This window comes from Amphiprion ocellaris, chromosome 18 (assembly GCF_022539595.1).
Source record: "Amphiprion ocellaris isolate individual 3 ecotype Okinawa chromosome 18, ASM2253959v1, whole genome shotgun sequence".
Classification (NCBI taxonomy): Eukaryota; Metazoa; Chordata; class Actinopteri; family Pomacentridae; genus Amphiprion; species Amphiprion ocellaris.
In genome coordinates this window covers 33,149,476-33,174,112 of record NC_072783.1, presented here as the reverse complement: position 1 = coordinate 33,174,112, position 24,637 = coordinate 33,149,476, and the positions used below count along the sequence as shown (strand labels likewise).

The window sequence follows — 24,637 nt, the reverse complement described above, 5'->3', positions numbered from 1 at the left end:
GCTTCTTCTCGGCCTGCACCCCTTTTCTGCCTTTCATTTTCCTTTTCTTTCCCTCTCTACATCCCTGACGGTGATGGGGGTGGGGTGAGGAGCTCCTCCTTCTCAGTGCTCGAATATCTCTGCTTTTAAACCTGCACACACATTGACCGATGTGTGTGTGCAACGCAATTACAAACATCCACCAGCAGCTTTTCTTACCATGTGGGAAACACCTTAACGCTCTTCAACAGTGATGAGCAGGTGGATAAATGCAAATATCGCTCAGGAAACGTCTCTTTGTTGCACAAGAATGTGTGAAAGCAAATTTCCTGATATTCCATATTTATTATACTGTGTGTTTTGTGTCTAAGCTGCGTTGCCAAACACCCACCCCCCATACAGCAAGCCTCTGAGTGTGAACCGTGTCAAATACTCATTGTGGCTGGAAAATGGATTATGGGAGCAGGGAGACTGAGCGTTCCCATGGCGATGGGCAGAGTACGGTTGTCGTGGCAATGAGGAGAGTGTTGTGTGTGTGTGTGTGTGTGTGTGTGTCTGAGGCTCTGCGGGTGTTGGGATGAAATAAAGAGCTAGAATGAGACTTACAGGATGATGGAGGAAGCGAAATTTTAAGAAAAAAGCAGATTTAAAAATGAAAATCAGACATGCATATTGAAAGTTGAATAAAAAAGGGAAACTCTAGCATTGCTTAGCGAGAGAAAGACACTGAAGATGTTGCTTTTAGTTTAGTTATGTAATGCTTTTTACTTTATTAAAATTTCATCCAGATGAACATCAAAGTTTCATGACGGTCACAGAGCAATATACCTGAGCAGCTTTAAAGGTCCCATATCAGCGCCTTTTTCAGCAAATTAACGAAAGTCTCACATGTCCCCAGACTGTGTCTTTTAATTTTTCAGCTGAAAATACTGCAAAGATGGCTCATTTTACGATGGCCGTATAACTCCTGGTTTAATCTCTGTGCTAAGCGGGCTATTTCGGTGTCTGTACCTTTAAATGCAACTGAGATGCTGCTGCCCCCGTCAGGAAGAAGACTCTCTCTGTGTCTGGGACTGACAACGCAGAGCAAAACAGTTGACCAAACAGGAAAATATGTATGTGAGACCAGGACTTTCAATTGTTTTTAACCTTCTCTCTGTATGGAAGGAAAATAGTTGGAGCTTCTTGGAGCAGAGCTGCAGCGTGGAAATGGTTCTGAGGTAACTGTTAGCTAGCATCTCAATGACCTGAATTTTAGTCACTATTTCAGACTTGATATGTTGCCTCATAGCAGAAATAGAAAATATGTAAATGAGAACAGCTCAGCTGTAATAAACTATAAGTGAGCACAGGGAGCAGGAGAGAAGTAAAAGCTGTAAACAATGACGGAGTTTAGGTTGATCTGAAGCATAAAAGATGACATGAAAACACGCTTGTTGGTTTCCAAATGGTTCTGAAGTTTACACCATTTCTGATTGTCTCTCGACTTTGGAAGTGCATGAAGACTCTTGTGTTCACTCTTACAGCCAGCAGCAGAACATCTGGTGTGTTCTGCTGCTGGACAAGACATTTTATGGTTCTAGAAAGCTGTAGAAAGTAAATCAACCTGGTGGACTGTGAGGCAGCCTCTCATACGGAATGGCTCGCCTCTATTGGTGGTTTGTAGCAGCTCGGCTAAAGGACTGACGGAAGTGAATGTTTTCATATTTTAACAGCTTTTATTTTAACAACCAAGAATCAAAATCAAACAAAAAAAATCTTGAAAACAGGATAAAGACATTATAATAGAACATAAATGACTTGTGTCAATGACTTCATGCGTTCTTGCTGAACTTAAGAGCTATTCTGTTGAAATGTAGTGTATACAGAGCATTTTTTTAATATAACAACACTGACATTCATTCAGTAATTAGGATCTACATCTCTGAAAAAATGTGATGCAGGTTTACATTTTATGTTTTAATTCAGTCCGTGCACTACTTTAATCCACCCGTACACAAAAAAACAAACAATTAAAAAAAAACCATTTTAACTATTTATATAAGTGAGCATGCTTAGTGAAATAGCCTTTAAATAAATGTGGTTTTATAGAACTTAGACCCTCCTCACAGTGAACAAAAGGAAAAACATGCTCATATTAATGGCTCCGTTCTCTTCTCTGTAAAAACTGAAGCAGCTAAACTGAACTCAGTCATCACTCTTTTTATTTCCATCTACTGAGACTTTATCTGTTGCATCTGAATAATAGTTTGTTTCCTGCTTATAGAAGGCAAAAAAACACGTGTAAAGCTGAAAACAACTAATCAATACACAAAATCTTTAAATCATGAGTAAACACAAAACCTGCAAGGCACTTTTCAACCAGAAATGACAGCAGCTTTGTCCATATTCTCAGATGTATTTGCATATTTCCCCTCGTTAAAATAAACATTGATAGACTTACTAGCATTTAATCAAACAGGAACACCTTCTTATCATCACTGCTCTTTTTCATTTCTCTTATCTATTTCCTTTTTTTATCTCTTCCTTCCCCCACCTGATTCATTTCATTTATTTAATAATTTACGCTCCCCTGCTTTGTTAACTCACTCAATTACAATCTCTCACAGGTAAATAATTCATCAAGGTAATGATGGAGGCAAACGTTTGCAGTCAAACTGCTTTCATTCTGTGTAAATCTCCTCTTTGGATCCATTTGAAAGACTCGGTTTGCATTCAAGGCACTCTTCTGTTCATCCACTTCAATACTTTACCTAGTTTTTATAGCTTTAATTGAAGATATCACTTCAAAAAGGCAGAATTTTTGTAATTAACCACCTGAATCTGATAAACCACCTGCTGGTTTGAAAGGTGTCTTATCTGTAAAAATTCACCAAACAACCAAGAAACTGCAAAAACAGTAAAAAATTGGTTGGCTTTTTAAACTTTCTGACAGTCCTTGAACGGTCCAAAGGAAAACTGAACTAAATCTAACCTTAAAATCAAGATAAAATTCAGCAAAATATCTTTATTCTACATGTCTCATTTAAAATTTCACTAAACATAAACTGTTTGCATTGACAGATTCTGTAAAAAACAAAACGAAATTCCAGACTCCTTGGTTGCAACTGTGAATCCACAATGACTCTGCTGAAACTGACGAAACAAACAAACAAAAATTCAGGGACTTTTTGGCTAAACTAGGTTGAACTGTGGGCTGTGTTCACGCAGAGAAAATAGAAGTGTGGAAACATAACTAAAATGTAAATAGGGAAACACCTATAAGTAGAAATTTCCCCAGTGCAGGTGCCCAGTAAAAAAAAAAAAGAAAAAGTTTTTTCAATTATTGAAAAATACAAAAAGATAACTTTAACTTTAAATGTATGGTAATATAGCTTTGGTATAGTGCATTGAATATATTTGTAGTTTTCTCTACTTTTACCTATGGTTTTGTTGTCAGAGGTACAGGGCTTTATGGTGCAGCAAAAAATGAGCTTACAGTGAGTAAAAATGAGCAAAAAATGCCCTTGAACTACTTTGCGTTCAGAGTTTTAACCTACATGATTGAGCGTCTTAATCCTCTGTTCACTCTATATGACAAACGGGTACAATTGTCAGTGGCTCCAGGTTAGAACCAAATTCATTATCGCAGGGATTAAAGTATGGATAGAGCTCCTCAGTAAATGAACACTCAGTAAAGGAGTAAATGAGCGTTTCGGTTTTGACGTCATAAAACGATATTTCACCTTTGTTATAATCCACAAACACTCCAACTCTCCCCACTTTGCCCACGTGTACGGGCACATCTGGACAAGTGAAGGTTTCAAACTTATCTATGAGGAACCAGATGGCCCAGAGTCCACAGCAGGAACTCCGAACTAGAGCTCCTCTCCTCTGGATGGACGCCGTGGCCACACCCAGACACCACTCAGTCTTTTGACTCGTGCAGACCTCAAAGTAAAACCTGCCGGACGAGAAGCCTCTCCGTCCCAGAACTGCGAGATGCGAGGTGAACATGTTCAGGTTCAGGAACTGACCCGCCCACACTTCTGAGCCCATGTTGTATCTCACCTGCTTCCCGTCATCAGATAAACAGAGCATAGGATGAGCTGAGTCAGGATCGAGCACTATGTTCACCTCATACTGCTGCATGTATCTCAGCGTGGCGGCGTCGGACGCGTCAGCGCTGCTGGAGAATCTGCTGATTTCTGTGTTCATTTTATCCAGTGACACTCGCAGCTGAGACACTGCTTTCCTCAAAGATTTACCAAACTGCTGCATCTCCAGGTGCTTGTTAGAGCTGACAGTGGACAGATCCATGGTGTGGGGCAGGAGGGATGTGTTGGAGCAGCTCTGGAGGAACCGGAGCTGGTCTCTGGTCTGTTTCAGCTCCCTCAGCTTCACCGTCGTCCTCTGCAGCTCTTTGACCTCGCGCTGCATCTCGCTAATGAACCCATCAGCTTGCTGCTCTGCTGTTTTCTGCTTCTCCTCGACCACCCTGATGAGCTCCGCCTGGCTCTTCTGGATCTCAAACACCAGCACTGTGAAGTCCTGCATGCCGTTTGCGATCACCTTCTCACTTTCCGTCTTGCTTTGCTTTACTGACTCCGTCATGCTTTGCACCTTGTGGAGCCTTTCCTGGATCATCTGCTGCACTTTGGCCTCCGTGTTCTCCACCTCGTCCTTCATCCTTTCGTACGCTCGCTGCACAGGAACCACGTTGTGCCTCCTGTGTCGTGAGCTGGAGCAGACGTCGCACAGCAGAGCGTTGTCGTCTCTGCAGAACAGCACCAGGACCCTGTTGTGTTCTTTGCAGATCCTGTCGTCGAGACTCGGCGACGGCTCCAGCAGCGTGTGTCTCTTCAGCCCGGCGGCTCGGTGATGAGGCTCGAGGTGAACGTCGCAGTACGAAGTCTGACACTCCAGACAGGATTTGACGGCTTCTTTCTGGGCGTCGGTGCAAATATCACAAAGCACAACGCTGCCGGAGTTGACCTGCTGCGGATCAGCGCTCCAGACGCGAGCATCTGTCACTTGAAGCGACACCAACTGTAACGCCAGCTCCGAAATGAAAGTGTTCACCTTGAGATCGGGTCTCCTTTGAAACTGCTCCTTACAGACGGGACACTGGGAGAACGTGGCGTTGTCCCAGTAGCTCGTGATGCAGGACATGCAGAAGTTGTGTCCACATGGGGTGGAAACAGGGCGAGTGAACACATCCAGACAGATGGGACAAAGAAACTGCTCCTCAGATAACAGACTGCTGCTGGACGCCATTTCTAAAAGCACAGAAACCTGTTAAATTAAGGCAAAAAACTCACTTTAAAGTCCGTGCATTTAGTGAATTTAATATATGATCTAAAGCTTTTATCAGCAGAAGCATTTCTACCAGCTGTGAGTTACATTTTTAGGAGCATTTCAAAGATACAAGCAAAGTTTCTGTTTCTTTTTCGTGTTTAATCACAGGTGCTTTTCACTCTTACTGTGTTTCAACAGCAGCTTGAATATCAAGTTCAGATCTGTTGATTTAAGCAACACAACATGGTGGTGAAACTCTGACCCATCTGGAAACCACCTCATGAAGCAGATATATTGGCATCTATGGCGTCTGAGTGGAGAACCTGCTGCTACCTGTTTACTTAATGATTGATGAAATTCACAAACAAAACTGAGCAGATGGGGACACTATGGCAGTCTTTTAGGTCATCTTTGCCTGAGTTAAAGTTGACAAATTAGCAAATAAGCTGCAGACTTCACTTAAGACTTCACTTAAAATTTCATACATGCCAACATACATGGAATTTCTGTAACTTATATGTATTATCCTCCATTTAAATTGCTTGCAGACATATGCATAAAATTATTCAGATTATAAAAAAACTCAACATATGTGTTGTAAAACTTCAGTCAGATGATCTGCTAATGGAATCAGCAGATGATAAGCTATGAAGTTGCAAAATAATGCTTCAATCCTTCCAGATCTGTCAGATTTTTTTATGTCCAAACTTCTCCTTTTGGTTCCATTAAAAATGTTCCTTTGAATCACGCTGCCACACACAGACTATGCAGTGACTTTATTCGCTGTTTTTTGTCATTATGATGCAGTTAAACATCGCTTTTTGCAGATTATTTTCAAATAAAGTGTTCATATCAGATACATTTTCCTGCCATGGATGAGATAGTTTTCTGTGGATCTGACAGGTTTTTCCATTGGGTGACATTTAGCAATCTTTGCTGCCACATTGCAGCAGGATTCTGTCCAGTTCAAACAGTACTGTGCTGCTTTTGGATATTCTAATGAAAGAAATGTCAAAACCAAACAATAAATGAGACGTTATCTTAGAATATTTTACTCTTCTGCACATGTAAAAGTTTATAAACCACAGTAAGTAATCCTTTTAAACCAGGGGTTAACCCTGACTGTCCTTCAGCGTCACATTCAGACTGTGTCCTGCTGAACAAACTACAGGAAAACGTCACCTTCATATCTCTGCCTTTAATAAACAGCAGCAAAATTCACACTGTCACTGTAATTTGTGCGTGCACTGCAGGCCATTTCTTTGATTATTTCAATCTTATGGCACGTTGCTGTGATCATACAAAGCTTTAATAACCTCAGTGTTTTCCTGCACAGCAAACAGCTTCTGCAGTGAAATCACTGCGAGGGTTCAATGAATGCACGCACTGATCTAATCATTTAAATAAATAAAAATAAGACAACAGTGACAGAACAACAATGAAAACAGAAGTGATTATACTGAGTCTATAGGTCAGTGCAGATAGTTTAGTCCAGAATGTTTCCTGAACCTTCAATTAAATAGAATTGATTGTAATAAATAACTGTCTTCCACTGCTGTATTTAGGTCCACATCTATATATTTGGTGTGTTGGATTATTGTCCTGCTTCACAATGCTTCAGGTGATTTTTTTCCCCCTTTAGATTCTTTACACCATGTTGTTTAATTCAAATAACCAAAAGGTGATGCAAGTGCACAAATCAAATAAAGCAAAAAGAAAAAAAGTTCTGACTTCTCTGTGGCTTTTTAAATAGTTTAGTTTCATTTGAGATCTGACTCTGAAATGTTACTAATAAAGTGGAGGTGAACAGAAAGCAAAATTCTAAATTAACGTTCAGAAGATCTGCAGCAATAAATATTTGCTGACATTAAAAAAAAGCTTGCTGACCAACTTTTAGCTCATTTTTTCATGTTTAAATTTGAGGCGATGTTTGAACAACAACATTTCAGGAACTGCTAAAGAAAAAAGGCTGACATTTTCAGTTTTTTCTCATTCTGTCAGTAATAATGACAAATTACTAAATTACTGAAAAACCGTTTTAAAACTTCAGAACTCTCTTGTACTTGGGTCTAACTGCCATTATTTTTGTGGTACATAATCAGTTCTGAATATTTAACAAAAAATAAAATACAATAAAATATCCTCCAAGTCTTTCATATTCAAACTATTCTAAATATTTTGCTTTGCATTACTGTGACATGCAATGACATACAGTTCAGAAAATATCACTAGTTAACTTTTGCATTTTCAGTTTTTTTTTGTTGATCTGCAATCAAAGATAGGACGTTTCATGACAACTTCAACTTTCTTTTATATTTTAACTCAACTGTAATCACAGACTATTCGGTCAGCTTGATGAGAAATAGGAGTGAAAATGTCAGACTTCTATATTTACTAGTTACTGAGAGATTGTAAAAGATGTGCTGAAAGTGATTAGAGAGGACTTTTAAAAAATATATTTATCTTAGAAAGTATTTGATATATGAAGCTAAAATTTGACAAACGTCTTTCTAAGTAAACATTTTTTATGCTCTAAAATTTTCAGTCAAATCAGAGCTATTGAAACAGAAATTGTTAATGATTTTAGCAGAAAAGTTGATGACTTTTATTGTGAACTGACCTGTCACACCCCGGAACAATATGACGGCCGCGATGACGCATCACTACGGTGACCAATCAGAAATTCACGTCTTTATAATAATACAAAATATTAATAATTTGTTTATAGGGCACATTTCTTTTCTTAAAGTTACAAAGAGCTTCCCAACAGCATGAAAAACAGTGAAACTCGGCTCACGTTGGACAGATAAACTCGAACCTCGACTCTAATCCAACTTATCAACCGAAAAAAAGCAGCTAAAATAACCACGAGTGGAAATTTCCACATCTACGTTTCCACAACAGCTCAGTGTCCTCAGAAAGGGTTAGGGTTAACGTGAGACAACTGCTCAATAAATGGATCTTTTGTTTGTCTAATTATTCAACTTGACGATGCATTTGCAGCTGTTTGCAGCGTTTCTCATCAAAAAGACTAGAAAACCGAAAACGCAGAAATAAAAACAGCTCTGGTTTTACTTTTTCAGTGCCACAGTGAAAGTCTGACTCAGTAAAAGTTACTTACGTGTCGCTGTTTGCAGAGAAATGAGGAGCGGAGGTGTGTGGTCGTTTCCTAAGAAACAAGTTTACTTTCAGTTTCTTCCTGTCTGCGTCTTAAAGAGACAGACGCACTTAACAAAACAACCTTTGCTTCAGGTTTGGACACTAATAATGGCTGCTTCTGGATTTAAATGTCTTAATGTCACAGTTCTGTAACATTTATCACGATAAAATGTTTGATTTCAGTCGATATTGATAATTATTGATCATTTAATGAGGTATATTTGATTAAAATCAATAGAAATAAAGGTTTAATTTAAATGTAACCATTTTACTTTGAATTATCCACCTAATGCTGCTTTATGAAGGTACACAGATACTAATTTTAATGTTAACACATAAATACTTACATTTACACAAATAAATACCAAATAAATAAGAATACAGGAATGATGTCACCTTGATAGGCTTGATTAATCCAGGTTTCTGGATCATTTTTCACTGCAGTATTTTTTTAAAACTTTTTTTTAAAAATGAGAAAAGTAGAATAAACTAAGTGGAAATATCACAATTCTAAGCTAACATCAGATGTCTGAAAGTTGAAAATCCAACTATTCTTTCTGTTTTTACATATTTTTTACTCTGATAAAAGAAATTTGGCAAATTTTTAAAGATGACATGTCTGTCTAACCAGTTGGTTTTTACTTTATTGTGTTTTACCACTAAAACAACTTTTTAAAATGATGCTTTCTCATAAATCAGACTTTTTATAGTCCAAAACTATGTAGAGCATGTAAGTGGATGAACAGCCTTGAATGTAAACTGGGTTTTACAATGAACCCAAGGATGAGATTTACACAGAATGAAAGCAAAACATTTGCCCACATTAATTAATAATTTACCTTTAAGAGAATGTAACTGGATGAGCCAGCAAACCATAATAACACTACCATTCAAAAGTTGAAGATAACATGAAATGAATGATAAATCCAGTGTAGACATTGTTAATGTGGTAAATGACTATTGTAGCTGGAAACAGCTGATTTTTAATGGAATATCTCCATAGAGGTACAGAGGAACATTTCCAGCAACCATCACTCCTGTGTTCTAATGCTACATTGTGTTAGCTAATGGTGTTAAAAGGCTCATTGATGATTAGAAAACCCTTGTGCAGTTGTGTTAGCACATGGATAAAAGTGGGAGTTTTACTGGAAAACATGGAATTGTCTGGGTGATCCCAAACTTTAGAACGGTGGTGTATAATGTTATGAAATATCACAATCTTAGGCCGTTTGAATTTTCCGATGGAGCGGCGCCTCCCAGATGAATATTTCAAGGAGCAGTTTCCAGCTCTGATAATGGTGTAATTTAAAAAAAATAAGATGCCTTTAACACAGAGCTCCACCAAGAGATGTTAAGGGTGAAGCCACTGCAGTGACATGTGGTTAAGATTCACAGGAAATAGTCTGGATCGACGCCACATAATCCACCATGAACCCCAGTGTGAACGCCATCAGTGTTTGGAGCAGACCATTTACTGTTTTTAGGCTACATAGCTCATTTTGCAAGGGCAACCACCAATCCCAGCTGGCTGCAGCCTCCACCGGGGGAGATCTGTGGGCATATCGGGGTTGACATGAAGCCGCGGAATAGAACGTCTCACGAGATCTGCACTAAAACCTCGGGTGGAGCAATGGAAGGCGATGGAGGGCGAAGGAACGCTGTCATGAAGGGATGCGATGGGTTGTTTTTGAGCCAGCGTGTTAGTGTGTGTGTAGTGTGTGTGTGTTAGTGCGTGTTAGTGCGTGTTAGTGTGTTAGTGCGTGTTAGTGCGTGTTAGTGTGTTAGTGCGTGTTAGTGCGTGTTATTGCGTGTTAGTGCGTGTTATTGAGTGTTAGTGTGTGTTAGTGTGTGTGTGAGGTGGGCACCAGGGTTGCAGTGTGTAGATGATGTTGCGGGACGGCCAGGCTGTGTGTGTCGAGCAGATAAGGCTGCAACACCTCCACCATTAATCAGAGTTCAGTTGCTGCCGGCCTGAAAAACCCCTTAAAGGTTCAGCGTGGAGGAAACACTGGAAATCTGAAGAAGAAGATACAAAACCACCAGGGGAAAACACTCGAGTGCAAGGGAAAAATAACAGTCAGTGTCGGACTTTTTCGTCTGGTTTTGGGGGGGTTTCTTACGTTCAGACAAGCCAAAAGGAACCAAGAAAGGAAGTAAGAAAATGAGGAGGCAGTTAAAAGGAAAACAGGTGTAACTAAAAGGATGGACAACAAAAGCTAGTGAGTAGGGGAGCATAATAGGAGAGATAAAAGAAAAGAAACAAGAAAAGACAAGGAAAGAGAAAGAAAAATTGAATGTGGTGAGTTATAGAACCCCAAAGCTTTAAAATACAGTGTAAATATATAAACTAACCAATAAATAATTGAAAGATTTGGTGGCCACAGAAAAGAAAAAAAATACCATTCTTGCAAATATCAGTGATGAATTGCCATAATCTGAACATTTATTTACCTGTTTATTCACAAAGCTTATATGTTATATAAATATTTTGAGGCTTCACACAAAATATCATCAGCTGTCATATAAAAATAGAAAAAAGTAAAATTTTTCTGCCTAAAATAAAGATTTAAAAACACTGCAAGGTCCCTCAAAGAGCCGTGTGTTTATTTATTCACTTTGAAGCACTATTTCACGTGTTTTTTTTTATTTTTAATGTGAAAATAGCTGTTTTAGTGCGTTTCCATTGTAGAAATAATCAAAATGAGGCCCATGGGAATGTCATTAATTTTGCAGATACTTGGTCATAAATCAAAGTGTTTGAAAAATGTGGCCTGATGGTGGCACTACAGAGAGAGTCCTTTCTTTGTTTTATTGTTGTTTTTAATTGTTCAGAATGGTAGCTTGTCTTTGTCTTATATGTATTTTTACATCATTTGCCATTTTTCTAGTTTCATTACCTTTTTCAACAAAATTCCCTTTAAATTGTTATTATTCTATTTTAATTTTAGGCCAATTTTAATCCCTGTGTGCTTTATGATTATTATTATTATTATTATTATTATTATTATTATTATTATTATTATTATTATTATTGATTTTTATTTCCTGTGTATTTTTATTATTGTTTAATTACTTTTATTTATATTTTTTAAATGATCTGTATTCCTTGAGTGCCTTAATATTATTTTATTAGTTGTTTAAAAAATTAATAATTTTAATGCCCTGGATGCCTTTAATATTATCATTTTGTACATTTTATTATGATGTTAACATTTTTTTATTTTCTGTGTGCTTAAATTTTAAATATTTTATTGCATTTATGATTAATTTTCCAAATTTCTCAAATAGTTTTATTATTTTCTTTGGACTTTGAATTGTTCTAACATGTATATACGCCGCCATACAAATAAAACTGGATTGAAGTTGATATTTCAGAGTGCAGAAAAGAGATCAGGGGACCACGAATATCATTATGAATCATCGCTTTAGTGAATATCTGCATCAATATTTGTCCAATATTTGTCAAGACATTTCACAAAAAGACAAAAATGTTAACCTGTTGGTGGCGCTGGAGGAAAAAACTGAGTAGCACCCCAATCAATGATGGGTTCATCCTCTGGGGATGATGAGTGTGTGTGCAAAACTACACGGAAATCCATCCAGTAGTTGTCACATTTCAGTCTAGACTGACAAAACATTGTCCTTTGAACAGTTCATGATGTACTCAAATGCAGAAACACATCTCAAAAGATCCATTAAGCAAAGATACGGAGGCATTTTCTTGATTCCTTTTATAAATCAACCCAAAAAAGCAGGATTGAAAAGCCACTTTCATGCAGCACTTGATATGTTTTTGCACCTCTGAGTGCATTAGTACATCTGCTGCTTTTATGCTTCTTGTGTTCTCCAGCATAATTCCTTTTCATTGCTGCCTGATGTAAGTTTTTAATCATCGTAGCACATAACACGCTCCATATTTTGTGGCCTAATTTTGCTGCACTTTGATGTAAGCAGTTTCCCTCCTCGGCCTGTCTGAGCTTCACTCACACATCTCTGCTCCTCAGACCAGATTACTGGAGGTATCTGGTCACCAGCGTGTTAAATAAGGTCACAGTAGCTTCACCGCTTCAGCGAGGATCAGTAGCAGCGAATGCATTAGCCGGGATCCTGCTGCGACACCGGACGGCATATAAGATTCATCCGTGTAAGCTTTTATAGTCAGATAGAATACAGACATGGGGATAATGTGATTGGAATAAAGCTAATTCCACTCCTCCTCTTTCATCTCCCTTTTATTTCCATTGTCCTCTCTGACCCAAATCCTCCATCTTTAATCCCAAGCATCTTATTCTTCTCATCTTCCTCAACACTTACTGACTCTTTCTCTCCTTTTTTTTGGTGTTTTCAGTGCCTCTGTCCTGCTCTGAGGGCTTCACAGAGCTGGGTTATTACAACGGCACTGTGTCCCAGACGGATTCCGGTGCCCTCTGTTTGAAATGGACCGAGTTTCCGGACTACGTCATGCAGTATCCGGGCCGCGGCCTCGGAGACCACAGCTACTGCAGGAACCCGGATAGAGAGTCCAACCCCTGGTGTTTCTTCAGACAAAACTCAGGCGCCATCGGCTGGGCCTACTGCGACTGCCACCAGGGTACGGCATGCATTCATATTAATAAAAACACACGGATAGATAACAAAAAGCATTAAAACTAAGAAGCACACCTTAAAAGTTATCCCTGCTGCTTCACCTGACTATTTTTAATATTGAGCCTATTAATCATAACACAGGACCAGCCGCTCCCACAGATAATGATCATCATTATTATTGATTAATCTGTTTGTATTTTCTTCACTCATTCCCAACCTCAGGCAGCATAGTTAATCACAGAGATCAGGAGAGGAGTAAAAGCAATAAGAAATACAATTACATTCTTTTTTCTTTTCCTTGTCCACTCTTTAAAATGTTCCGGTGAGATTATTATTCAATAGTTTTTGCTTCTGCTGACGTATTTCCCGCTGGACAGCATGGTTTAAAGAAGAGATGCTGTTTAGTTGCATCAGACTGTCTGAAAGTGTGAGTGAATGTTTCAGCAGGTTGTGTGAACACGCAGGGCTTTGTGTTCGGTGCTTCATACTGAATGGAACTATCAGGAGCTGAATCAGTGGAGCTCTGCTGGCAGCTCAGTGGGTAAAACTGCACTCAAAGACCCTGAAAGTGACATAAATAATCATTATCCAGTAACTTAGTCGAGTTAAACTCATGCATGGTGCTTGCGAAGGAGGATTTTATACTGAACTGAATGTAGCTGCTTTAAGGAACAGCAGATTGAATGTTTTGCTGAACTGAAGGTGGATGTGTTGATGGTTGCATCATTTACTGAAGAGTGTTTGAATGCGGCTGCTCCCATCCATTTTCTATACCGGCTTATCCTGTGGATGGTTGTGGGGGGGCTGGAGCCTCTTATTAAGGTGAAATACAGGATAAATCAACAGATCCCAGATTATTACAGAGCTAACACAATAAGACAACCACTGACACTCATGTTGTGAGAAGCAGCGCCTGGAGAAAACCCATGCAGAGAACATTCAAACTCCACAAAGGTACCATCCAACCTGGAGGTTTGAACCCTGGACTTTCTAACTACAGCACTTTATGAAACAAAAGGCCCTGAATCTTGTGATGGAAGTATTTTTTTTGTTGTTCCTCTTGTTAAATGAGAGATTTTTTTTCTCTCCCACTGTCACCAAGTGCTTGCTCAACAGGATTACAAAGAATATTCTGGTTTTGGGCGCCCAGATAGGTCAACTGTTTGAGTGGACAACCCATGAACAGGAGCTATAGTCCCTGACGCAGCCCTTCGCTGCAGGTCCTTTCCCTATTTTCCTGTCTGCCAGATGACAGTCCTGCTCTGAAAAATAATGCATGCAGGACTGTTTTGTTCTTCACAGGCCTGCCAGGTGAGCTGCAGTCAGCTGAGTCAGCCGGTTCATCTTGTAGTTATGTCTGCAGATATTTTACATAGGAGCACCTGGCCCATTTAGCTGACAAAACAAATACGCTCTGGTGGACGCTCAGCCCTACAGGGATGCTTTTAGTTTGTTCTGCTGCCCCCAAGTGGCCAAAAACCAATTTATACATGAAACAATGACTGATTATGGTCATATTTGACCGATGAAAACACGGTAGTATTTGTCATTGCATGTTTATGTGACTGTCACTGCTGAGCATTAAAGCAGCATCTTTGTGTTTTCAGGTGCAGCCCGTCTGGTCGGCAGCTCCTCCTCCGGCAGCGGGCGGGTGGAGGTTTACCTGAACGGCCAGTGGGGGGCGGTGTGCGACTCCCACTGGACGGACAGAGATGCCAGCGTGATCTGCAGACAGCTGGGTCTGGGGTGGGTGGAACACAACTAAAAATCTGTCCAGTGTTGCAGTAACGTCTGACTGTCGTGTAGAATTAGTCCTCACTGGTGTTTGTTTGTTTTCAGTGACATTGGCACGGCGCTGCAGCACTCGCAGTTTGGCTCCGGCTCCGGCCTCTTCCACTACGAGCGTCTGGGTTGCCGTGGCGACGAGAACACCCTGAGCAACTGCCGGAGCAGGACGTTCGTCACCGGGGACTGTAGCCATGGAAACGAGGCCGCAGTGGTGTGTGCGCCTCCGGAAGGTCAGTGTGACATCCACGGCGTCATGGCAACCGGACCTGAACGTTTCCCCTCATACACCTGAGACACACAGACACACATTTACCTTCATGTATTTTAGATTATTTGCTTTTATTCAGTCCTACTTTGGGATTACATTCAATTTTGACAGGTTGTTTAAGGTAGATGCTGCTGGATGTCAGGTGTTTTTCCACTTCCCCTCCCAGGAAGCGGACCTCCTCTGCGATTGGTCGGAGGCGAGGAGGACTTCGAAGGTCGTGTGGAGGTGTTTCACGCAGGGAGGTGGGGCTCCGTCTGCGATGACCAATGGGATGACAGGGATGCAGAGGTGGTGTGCAGGCAGCTTGGGTTCGGGTACGTGTTTTAGGTCTCTCCCTGGAGGCCGTTAACTGCAGGATTCACACCTAAAATCACACTTTTAGGTGTTAAATTGGGACTCTGCATTGAAGATTAAGGTTATCCTATATTCTTCCTTATACCTCAGTGCATCTGGTTATTTATTTCAAGAGATGAATCCCTAATATATTGTTTTCTCTTTAAAAAAAAAAAAAAAAAAAAAAGCTGAGTAACTTCCTAAAACACTGCAGATCTCAGTGCTCAGTCAGGCAGAAACAGCCCATCTGCTGAGGGACTACTTTCAGCAGTGGATTAATACACATTCGGGGCTCGTGAGTGTTTTGCGGCAGCAGGAGGGTGTCAAGATAAAATACAGTGCCGGTGTTGTCGGTATTGAAGGAACACCCAGCACAACAGTGTGGTGCACTGATGTGTTAAATAGTTTTTGGACAGCAATGGCGCTCCGAGGCACAGAGGAATAAGGCTTTGGATGCACACACAATACTTGTTAGTTGGATCAGTGTCACCAGTTTTATCCTTCAGTGGGCCATATAAATAATGATGTAAAGTGCAGGACAGCTGCTGTGTTCTGCTGCTTCCCTAAGAATAAAAAGACATTAGGTGCACCAATGACATTTTTTCAATGCTGTAAAAACAGAAAGAATTGCTGGATTTTCAGCTTTCTAATGGCCTTCCAACTACTCATATGTAAGGTGTTTGAAGCTTAGATTTAACCAAATCTAAGCTTTAAATCACTGTATTTAATTTATGGCGTTTTATTCTACATGCCTCTGTAAAAAATCTCCAAAAATGAACCTTTTGCATTAACCAAATTTCGTAAAAAAATAAAAATTCTGCATTTCTAGACACAACGTAGAAGACATGAGTGACTCAGCTGCCACCAGCAGTGATTTGAGAAAAAATCTTTGATTTGCTGAATTCAGTTTTGAACTCAGCTGAACTGCAGGCAGTGATATTATGGTGCAGGAAGGAGACAAGCAAGGGAACAAATAAAGAATACAAATACTAAAATATCATATAGTATTTACAGTTAACTTTTTTCCAGTATTGGTAACAACTGTGTGCACTTAGAAAAAAATGGTATGCAAACTAATTCCAGGTTTTTACATGTTTAATAATCAAATAAATTCAACTTTTTAAATAATCATTTATGGAAATGAAAACTGTGTCATGTTGCACAAAAGACATTTTTGAGTTCTGTCTACTTCTAGTCATGGTTGTGCTGTTTCCATAGAGGTGCAGGATTTTGCATTGCTGTGAAAAATGATCCCACAGTGACTAAAAATGTCACAGGAGCAAAAAAAAAACCTGCTTGGAGCCCAGTAGTAGAAAGACTAAGAGAGCCGACAATAATGGGTCATTTTTTGTACTATAAGTAGCCCACTGTCCTTAAAAAACTGAGGAATAAACTGAGTTATTCATCTGATGTCCTTCAGTGAGCTGGAAGTGTTTACTATCAGGCTGTCCAGCAGAGCACAGGGTGTCGTTTAGGTCACAGTTTTCTCAACTTGTCAGGAAAAATCTTGGAGAAACACGTCTGTGGATTACGTTTGAATCAGTGCAGGTGTTTCCTCCTCACACACAGTGTTCACCCTGCAGACAACGACTGACAACTTCAAGTGTCGAACAGCGATGAAGTTGTAGCTGTGAAGAGAGGAAACTCCTTCGCTGTTCAACACCAAACACTGAGGGACACCTCACCATCTGTGTTTGTGCTCGTAAATAATAGATGTCCTGACACCGATGCTCAGATTCTAACAGAGCTGCTCACTGGAACTGATCTGTTCTGACACTTAAAGACAAAATCAAGCGAAAACGATTTGTTTTTCCCCACCTGGATCGTCTTTTTTTCCTGCTCTGCAGTAGGTAAATGTGTGAAACAGGAACACACTTTTCATGTTGACAGATTTTTAGAAGAACAAATCCTCTGAAACTGAAAGTACCAGACAGTGAAAATATTCTATGACAAGTAAAGTCCTGCTTTTAAAATATTAAAAGTATAAAAGAAAAATGTACTTGAACATTAATTGTTACTGTTATATAGTAAAACTACTGACTAAAATTACTGCATTAATGTAAAAATCAGCCATTTGTATTCGCAAATAGTGTTTGTGACGGTAACTAATGTTTGTTTTATCTTAATATGTTTTTTTATGTTAATGGAGTGATTATTAAGTTCATTATTTTCTTAAATAAAGTCTGAAAAGTGTGAAATTTTACAAAAAACATCAAATAATAAAAATAAATGGCAGGAAATATTCATTTTTAAGAGACCAGAATCATAAAATATTCATATTTTTTATGAGAAACTGTCAAAATCATTGTCAGGTAATTCTCGATTAATTGACTAATAAGAGTGCTGCTTCAGGTCTACTTGTTTTTAGTGTTGTGGTAGTTTAATCTATAACAAAGCATTACGTTTTGACAGTTATTGATATGTTTTGTTTTCAAAAATCTAGAGTTGTAAAGCTGTCAGGCAAATATAATGGAATAAAAAGTGCAATATGAATTGTAGTGGAGCAGAAGTACAAAATAAATACTCAAGCACAACTACCTTAAATTTGTACTTAAGTACAACATTTGATAGTACAGTAAACCCCATCTGTGTCTAAATTCTCCAACAAATCAGATTTTTGACTCTTCTGCTTGCTGTTTATTTTGCCTGTTATTCCATATTTGTAGTACTAATAATATCATAGGAGAAGCTTGTGGTCGCTACAGTACGATACCTTCTGCATCACTTTGCAGTTTTCTGTGCTTCACTGTTCTTTGAACAAACCCTCAGCATGTTATTTTGAGGCTAACCATCGGTTTTAACACAGCAGCAGAAACAGACAAACACAGAAAAGTGCTTTTTTAAAATAACATTTCAGCATCAATAAATCATCACCACATGAAGCAGCAACATCCTTGTAGCTGTTTATTATTCATGATCTGGATGATTGATATCAGCTTTATTTAGAGAATATTTCATTTTGCCCATTTCTGTGCAGCTGTAGAGACACTTTAGGTTTATATGAACATGCGGAAGGTGTAGCATCAATATGCACGTGTGAAAGTTTGCAGTTTTTATGCATGTTGGCTTTGCTTTGTGGACGGCAAAGTTGATCTGTTGTTCTAATTTGACCCAGACTGAAATGTCACCATAGAATAGATTGTTGTGAAATGTTCTACAGACATTCATGGTTCCCAGATGATGAATCCTAAAGACACCTGGAACAATAATTGCCATAAATACCTGCAATACAACAACTCTCCCATCATGTACTTGTTAGTAGCAGTTAGAACCTGCTAAACATCATCATATTAGAACCGTCATTGTGAACATGATAGCATTAGCATTTAGCCCAAACAGCATCAAACAGCAGTTGCTGTGGCTGTAAACTCTGACTGTTGGTAGCATTCAATGTTTTTTAAATACATTTACAAAGAATTATTAACAGTTAATAATAATAAACAGTTTTTTTTTTGTCTGCATTTGTTCTCATTGTTTAACTCCACAAAAGAGGTGTCAACATTGTATGAGATTGATGCATATTTTAGTCTTGCAGCCAAATATTTTAATATTTAGTGCGTGTGAAAAAAATAAAAATAAATTAAAAAAAAAAAAAAAAAAATTAACAGTGTTATGATCGGGCTCAAATGGCCACTACAAAGGGGAGACAACAATTAAAGAGTATTTTATTGAACCAAATTAAAGGCCAAATTAAATACAAACTAACAATAAAAAATGAGTGGAGCCAGTAGTGTGGGAGTGCGAGCAAACATAGAGAGTAAACTAAGACAACAAAACCACATCAGAAGCAGAGATTCATATATTATTATTATTATACACTGCCTGTCCAGAAAAAGAGTCACCATCTGGATTTAACTAAGCAAACAGTTTAGAGTCTTCCATTGGATAATATACTGCAGTGATGAACACGTTTCAGCTGCAACAACTTATTTAACCCCAGCTGATGCAGTGAGGAGCTTCTCATTTGTGAAACAACCATGTCCAAGACATAAACTGTGGTCATGGAAAGGATGTTAATCTGTCTCAGAAGAGTCAAATTATTTGCCTGCATCAAGCAAAGAAAACAACTAAGGAGATTTCTGAAACTACTAAAATCAGGTTAAGAACTGTCCAATGCATTGTTAAAACCTGAAGGATAGTGGAGAAGAATCATCTTCCAGGAACAAACGTGGTCAGTCATGTGGTCTGATGGGTCCAGATTTACCCTGTTCCAGAGTGATGGGGCATCAGCGTAAGAAGAGAGGAGGATGAAGTGATGCCCTCATCATGCCTAGTGCCTACAATACAGTCTGTGGAGGCAGTGTTATAATCTGGGGTTGGTCAGGTCCAGCAACCACCAATGGAGTTTTTCTTCTCTGATGACATGGGCATGTTCCAAGATGACGATTTCAGGGTTCATGGGGCTCACACTATGAATGAGTGGATCAGGGAGCATGAGACATCATTTTCAGACACAGTCCAGATACACTGGGTGCAACAAGAGCTCCAGATCACACTAAACAGTCTCCTGTTGAGCCAGTAGAAATACAGATTATTACTAGAACAACCCTTAAGAGGACTCCAGGGGTCATCAAACCACCCAGGGAAAAAGTAGTCCCAGTGGTATCACTGAAATATAACTCGCTACACAACCCACACACACAAAAATTACAGCGAGGCTTTCATTAAACACCCCAACTCAGACCATCGCATTCACTTAATAAATAGCCCTACTATGACTAATAACCTAGTAAATGTATAAACCCAACAAAGTCCAGGTTCAAGCCACTTTGCTGCATTCAAAGTCAACACATTCATGCCAACCAGACCAACAATGTGGACCTCCTCCTTCCTGGAGAGAGCACATACGAAACAGTTATCTTTTCCTATGATATGTTTAACCCCTTGATGCCTGAATTTATTTACAATTATATAAAAAAAAAAATGTCTGTATTTTTGCTTTCCAGCTGATGCTAAATTAAGTGGAGATTCTTCATCTGTCTTTTACACATGGATCAGATATATAACAATAATAACACACAGTGGTGGAAAAAAGTTTTCGGACAAAAATTTTACACCATCTCAAATATTATCATGAAATATTTGTGGAAAAATCTTTTTTGTGTTTCAAAACGTGTGGCTGCATTAGACAGACACAAACAAATACAAATGATATTTTTTGTTTATTGTTTACAAGTAAACCCAACAAAACAAAATTGTACCAAAATGACCTATCACTCAAAATGTCTTATTTTTATGGAACCAATCAATTTTAAATTTTTAATGGCTTTTTTTTTTTTTTAAGGATTTGTTTAGTATTAAGGCTGTGATTGTACTAAAAGAAATTGCACTTGAAGACCTAAGAGTGATTCTTAATGCAATATACATGCAAATGTATGGGGTGTCTGAAAACTTTTTTCCACCACTGTGTATAATAATTTAGGTCCCACTCTGACCGGTCCTATGAGAAACCAGTGCTTGCAAAAGGTTCCAGGTACGTATTGAATGTGCATAAACCGGTATCAAGGGAATAGATACGCTATCTGCAGTCTGAATGAAAGTGGGATGATGTGAATTCGCAACGATCAGTGTCAAGGGGTTAATGTCCAACTTGTGTGACTGGAAGAACTATAGGAACCTCATAAACCCATGGCTTGGACAATCAATGAGCACAACAAAGTCAAGGGGGGTTATAGTCAGTATAAACCGCTACATGGCCGCCTCCACCCCAGATGAGCCCCCATTTATTTTCACAAGTGGCTGCAACAAAGGGGAGACACACCAGGGATTACAATGAGAGAATATGCTATAAAACTAAATTAAAGGCCAAATTAAATACCAACACTGTGGGCCGTGGAAATCAGTAGAGTCAGTGGTGACTTCTGGAAACAAGTCAGCGCTTAAATGCCAATTTTGTACATGAATGCTTTATTTAAGCAAAAGTTTACACAAGGAAACTGTTGGGATGCTCATGTGCAAGACGGTTACTAAACTTAACTCTAACCCTTGAGATTCAGGACAGAAAAACAAATACAAGCATCCTGAACGTTGTTTAACAGATCTTCCATCAGCTTCCACCAGCAGCTTCAGTGTTGATGATCCTACAGTACATTCCTGTAGAAATGTACACAATGTTTAGATAAACTGTGTGTGTGTGTGTGTGTGTGTGTGTGTGTGTGTGTGTGTGTGTGTGTGCATGTGTGTGTGTGTGTGTGTGTGTGTTACAGCGGTGTGGCGAAGGCCTGGTCCTGGGCACACTTCGGTCAGGGTTCGGGTCCAATCCTGCTGGACGCCGTGAAGTGCACCGGAAACGAGCTGTTCCTGGATCAGTGCCCTCATGGCGACTGGGAGCAGCACAACTGTGACCACATGGAGGACGCCGGAGTCTCCTGCAGCCCTTATACAGGTTCATATACAGCAGACACACACACACACACACACGCACACACACACGCGGCTACTGTACACACTGATACACTTCATGCTGCTATTTATATCCCCCTGATCATCAATAAATCATTACCGCATGAAGCAGCAGCATCCTGGTAGTGACAAGCAGAAACACAGTTCGCAGGAGCTCCATCCATTCACGTGACTGAACTAAGATTAATAATTAATGTGAAAATTATACATTAATGTTAATGGCACATGTAGCATCTATAAAACTGAATCTTTCCATAAGGCTGCAGGGTGGATTTTATTTGGCTTTTAATTACATTTACGCTCCCAGAGGGCTTCATAACGGCCTCCGACTGTTTTCAGACGGAGTGGTGCGCCTGGTTGGAGGAGACAGTCCCTGGGAGGGTCGAGTCGAAGTGTTTCACAGCGGCGACTGGGGGACGGTGTGCGACGACCACTGGACCCAGCAGCATGCAGAGGTGGTCTGCAGACAGCTGGGATACAGGTAGGAATGCCTGCATAATACACAAATACAGTTTATGGGCAAAGTTTAAATAGTTTTTTACTCTTTTATGTCATTCTTGTTCCATGTTTTTGTTTTGTTTGCGGTCAGGACTTGACTTTAAACCACACTTCAACAGTCCAGAGCAGCTTTAATCGATACTTTTTTATAATAGCAATATAATAAATGAACCATCAGAGAGTTGCATCTGAATCTACAGCAAGTGTCACTTCTTTGTTTAGATGTTTGGCCCACAACTTCACTGTTTAGGTTTGATTCTGGCCGCTGTTGTTTGTGAAAAAATTCTGATAAAACCACTGAACAAACTAAAACAAAAAAAAATTCAAATTTAAATAAAGTAAAACTAGTTAAATTTTACGATTAAATGTTGTAAAAGAGCGAATTCTGATTTATAGTAGTCCAGACTATTAATGTGGACATTATTACAGTTTTGTCAGGGAAAATTACCATTTTTCAGTCCTTAGTAAATGCCGTTTTTCTTTCAAATAACAGCAAATATCTCTAAAATAACTACACTTTTGTCAATGAAAAATTTAAAACAAAAGCCCAAAAATATAAAAAAAAATTTGCCTCAATAAACCTATTTTTTCCTTTCAAATAACAGCAAATATCTTTAAAATAACAAAATTTTTTCATATTTAAATTAAGCAAAAGTAGCAGCTAAAGAGCCAGATTTACTTAGGTGATGGTGGAGACCAAAAACTGACGAAATCAACTATTTTTTTCTGATTTAAATAAAGTAAAAGTAGTTTAATGTTATTTTTTAAAAATGTTTTTAAAAAACAAATTCTGATTTAGAAATGTCCAGACTTTTGATGTAGATGCTATTTATATTTTGTCAAGTAACTTTATTTTATTTTTTATTTACCATTTTCAGTCCTTAATTTTTCTTTTAAAACAGCAACTATCTTTAAAACAACATTTTTCCAGGTGTAAATAAAGCAAAAGTGGCAGCTACATAGTCAGATATTCTACCTTATTGCCGGTGGAGACCAAAACCTGAGCAAAAGGGAATTTTTATTTCAGTATTACTACATTTAAGTTGCCTGTTTTATCATGAAACTCAAGGTTATTTAGTTCCTGAATGCAGGTCAGTTGAGATATAGACTTACTGCACATTAATTCAGAATGTAAAACAAAATTTTATTAATTCAGTTTTACATTCTCTAAGAAAACTGCAGCCTGTATATTTCCTTGCAGTGACTCCAATACAATAAACACCAGTGAGAATTTAAAGCTAAATTGGAAATGCACACCAACAGCATGGATTTTCAGCAGCAATTCCACCTTAAAATATGTTGGAGTTACCCAAGCAGCTACTAATACAATTGTAGTTCTGAGAAATTGGATAGCTCTTCTTAAAGTCTACATGACGTGATGAAAACTGACTCCTTGCCTCCTTCAGGGGTCACGCTGAGGTCGTATCAGACGGGACGTTCGGTGAAGGCGCTGGTTTGATTCTCCTGGACGATGTGCATTGTGAAGGATCTGAAACCTCCCTGCTGGACTGTAAACGTGGGATCTGGGGTCGGACCGACTGTTCTCACAGTGAAGACGTTGGTGTTCGCTGCAGAGGAAGATCCAGCCAGGAGACCAACGAAGTGCCGGTTATCGCACCTTCAACAGGTGAGCAGATCAACTCTGTAGTTTTTGCAGTTGCAGGTTGATTTCACTGAGAATGAAGCTCTGTTCAACACTTCAAAGCTTCCGACTACAACCCAGGTCTTTAATTAGGAGCTTTACTCAAGAACATCTTTGAAGTGAGAGACTCCACATCCAGATTTAATTCCTTAAATCTCAGTTCATAAGCTTTTCTCTCGAGCATTTTGCCAGAATAAAAACTAATAAGGTCTCAACAAAAATAACATTAATAAAGCTGCAAAGAACATTGAAGTGAACAAGCTGTTGTCTGTAAATTTAGTCACGAATTTTTTCTTTTTAAAGTTTTCTCCAGAGAGATCCAGATTGTAGAATTTGTTTTACAACTTGTAATTGAAAAGATTCTCCTCTGCTGGAGGACAGAAAGTTAGAAGAGGTGTGGCAGCAATGTACAACCTGAGGAACATAATGTGGTTTTTGAACATTAAGGCATGTAGACATATTCCAGAAGACCCCAAAAATAAAAGTACAAACCTGTAAATGTGCATATTATGGGCTCTTTTATCTATCTATCTGTCTGTCTGTCTGTCTGTCTGTCTGTCTGTCTGTCTGTCTGTCTGTCTGTCTGTCTGCCTGCCTGCCTGCCTGCCTGCCTGCCTGCCTGCCTGCCTGCCTGCCTGCCTGCCTGCCTGCCTGCCTGCCTGCCTGCCTGCCTGCCTGCCTGCCTGCCTGCCTGCCTGCCTGCC

The 24,637-nt window shown here is 39.1% G+C and overlaps 2 protein-coding genes across 3 annotated transcripts in view; one reads left to right on the top strand and one right to left on the bottom strand.

Moving 5' to 3' along the window:
- The window catches only part of LOC111580268 (neurotrypsin-like), a 39,649-nt gene that overhangs the window by 6,476 nt on the left and 8,536 nt on the right, over positions 1-24,637 (top strand). Inside the window, exons 3-9 of the mRNA XM_023287926.3 lie at positions 12,764-13,006; positions 14,610-14,748; positions 14,842-15,020; positions 15,225-15,372; positions 21,598-21,776; positions 22,133-22,274; positions 23,698-23,918. Coding sequence (XP_023143694.1) covers positions 12,764-13,006; positions 14,610-14,748; positions 14,842-15,020; positions 15,225-15,372; positions 21,598-21,776; positions 22,133-22,274; positions 23,698-23,918 — 1,251 coding nt within the window. The remainder of the gene's footprint in view (positions 1-12,763; positions 13,007-14,609; positions 14,749-14,841; positions 15,021-15,224; positions 15,373-21,597; positions 21,777-22,132; positions 22,275-23,697; positions 23,919-24,637) is intronic.
- On the bottom strand, positions 1,674-8,453 carry LOC111580269 (E3 ubiquitin-protein ligase TRIM21-like). 2 transcript variants are annotated; one of them, XM_023287928.3, is made up of 2 exons: positions 8,378-8,453; positions 1,674-5,237 (listed from the first exon to the last, which is right to left on the bottom strand). In XM_023287928.3, the coding sequence occupies exon 2, from the start codon at positions 5,233-5,235 to the stop codon at positions 3,544-3,546; it is 1,692 nt and encodes a 563-aa protein (XP_023143696.1). In that variant the 5' UTR covers positions 5,236-5,237; positions 8,378-8,453; the 3' UTR covers positions 1,674-3,543. The 2 variants fall into 2 exon arrangements, with proteins under 2 accessions (XP_023143696.1, XP_023143697.1); XM_023287929.3 differs by having other exon boundaries at positions 1,674-5,253; positions 8,378-8,449.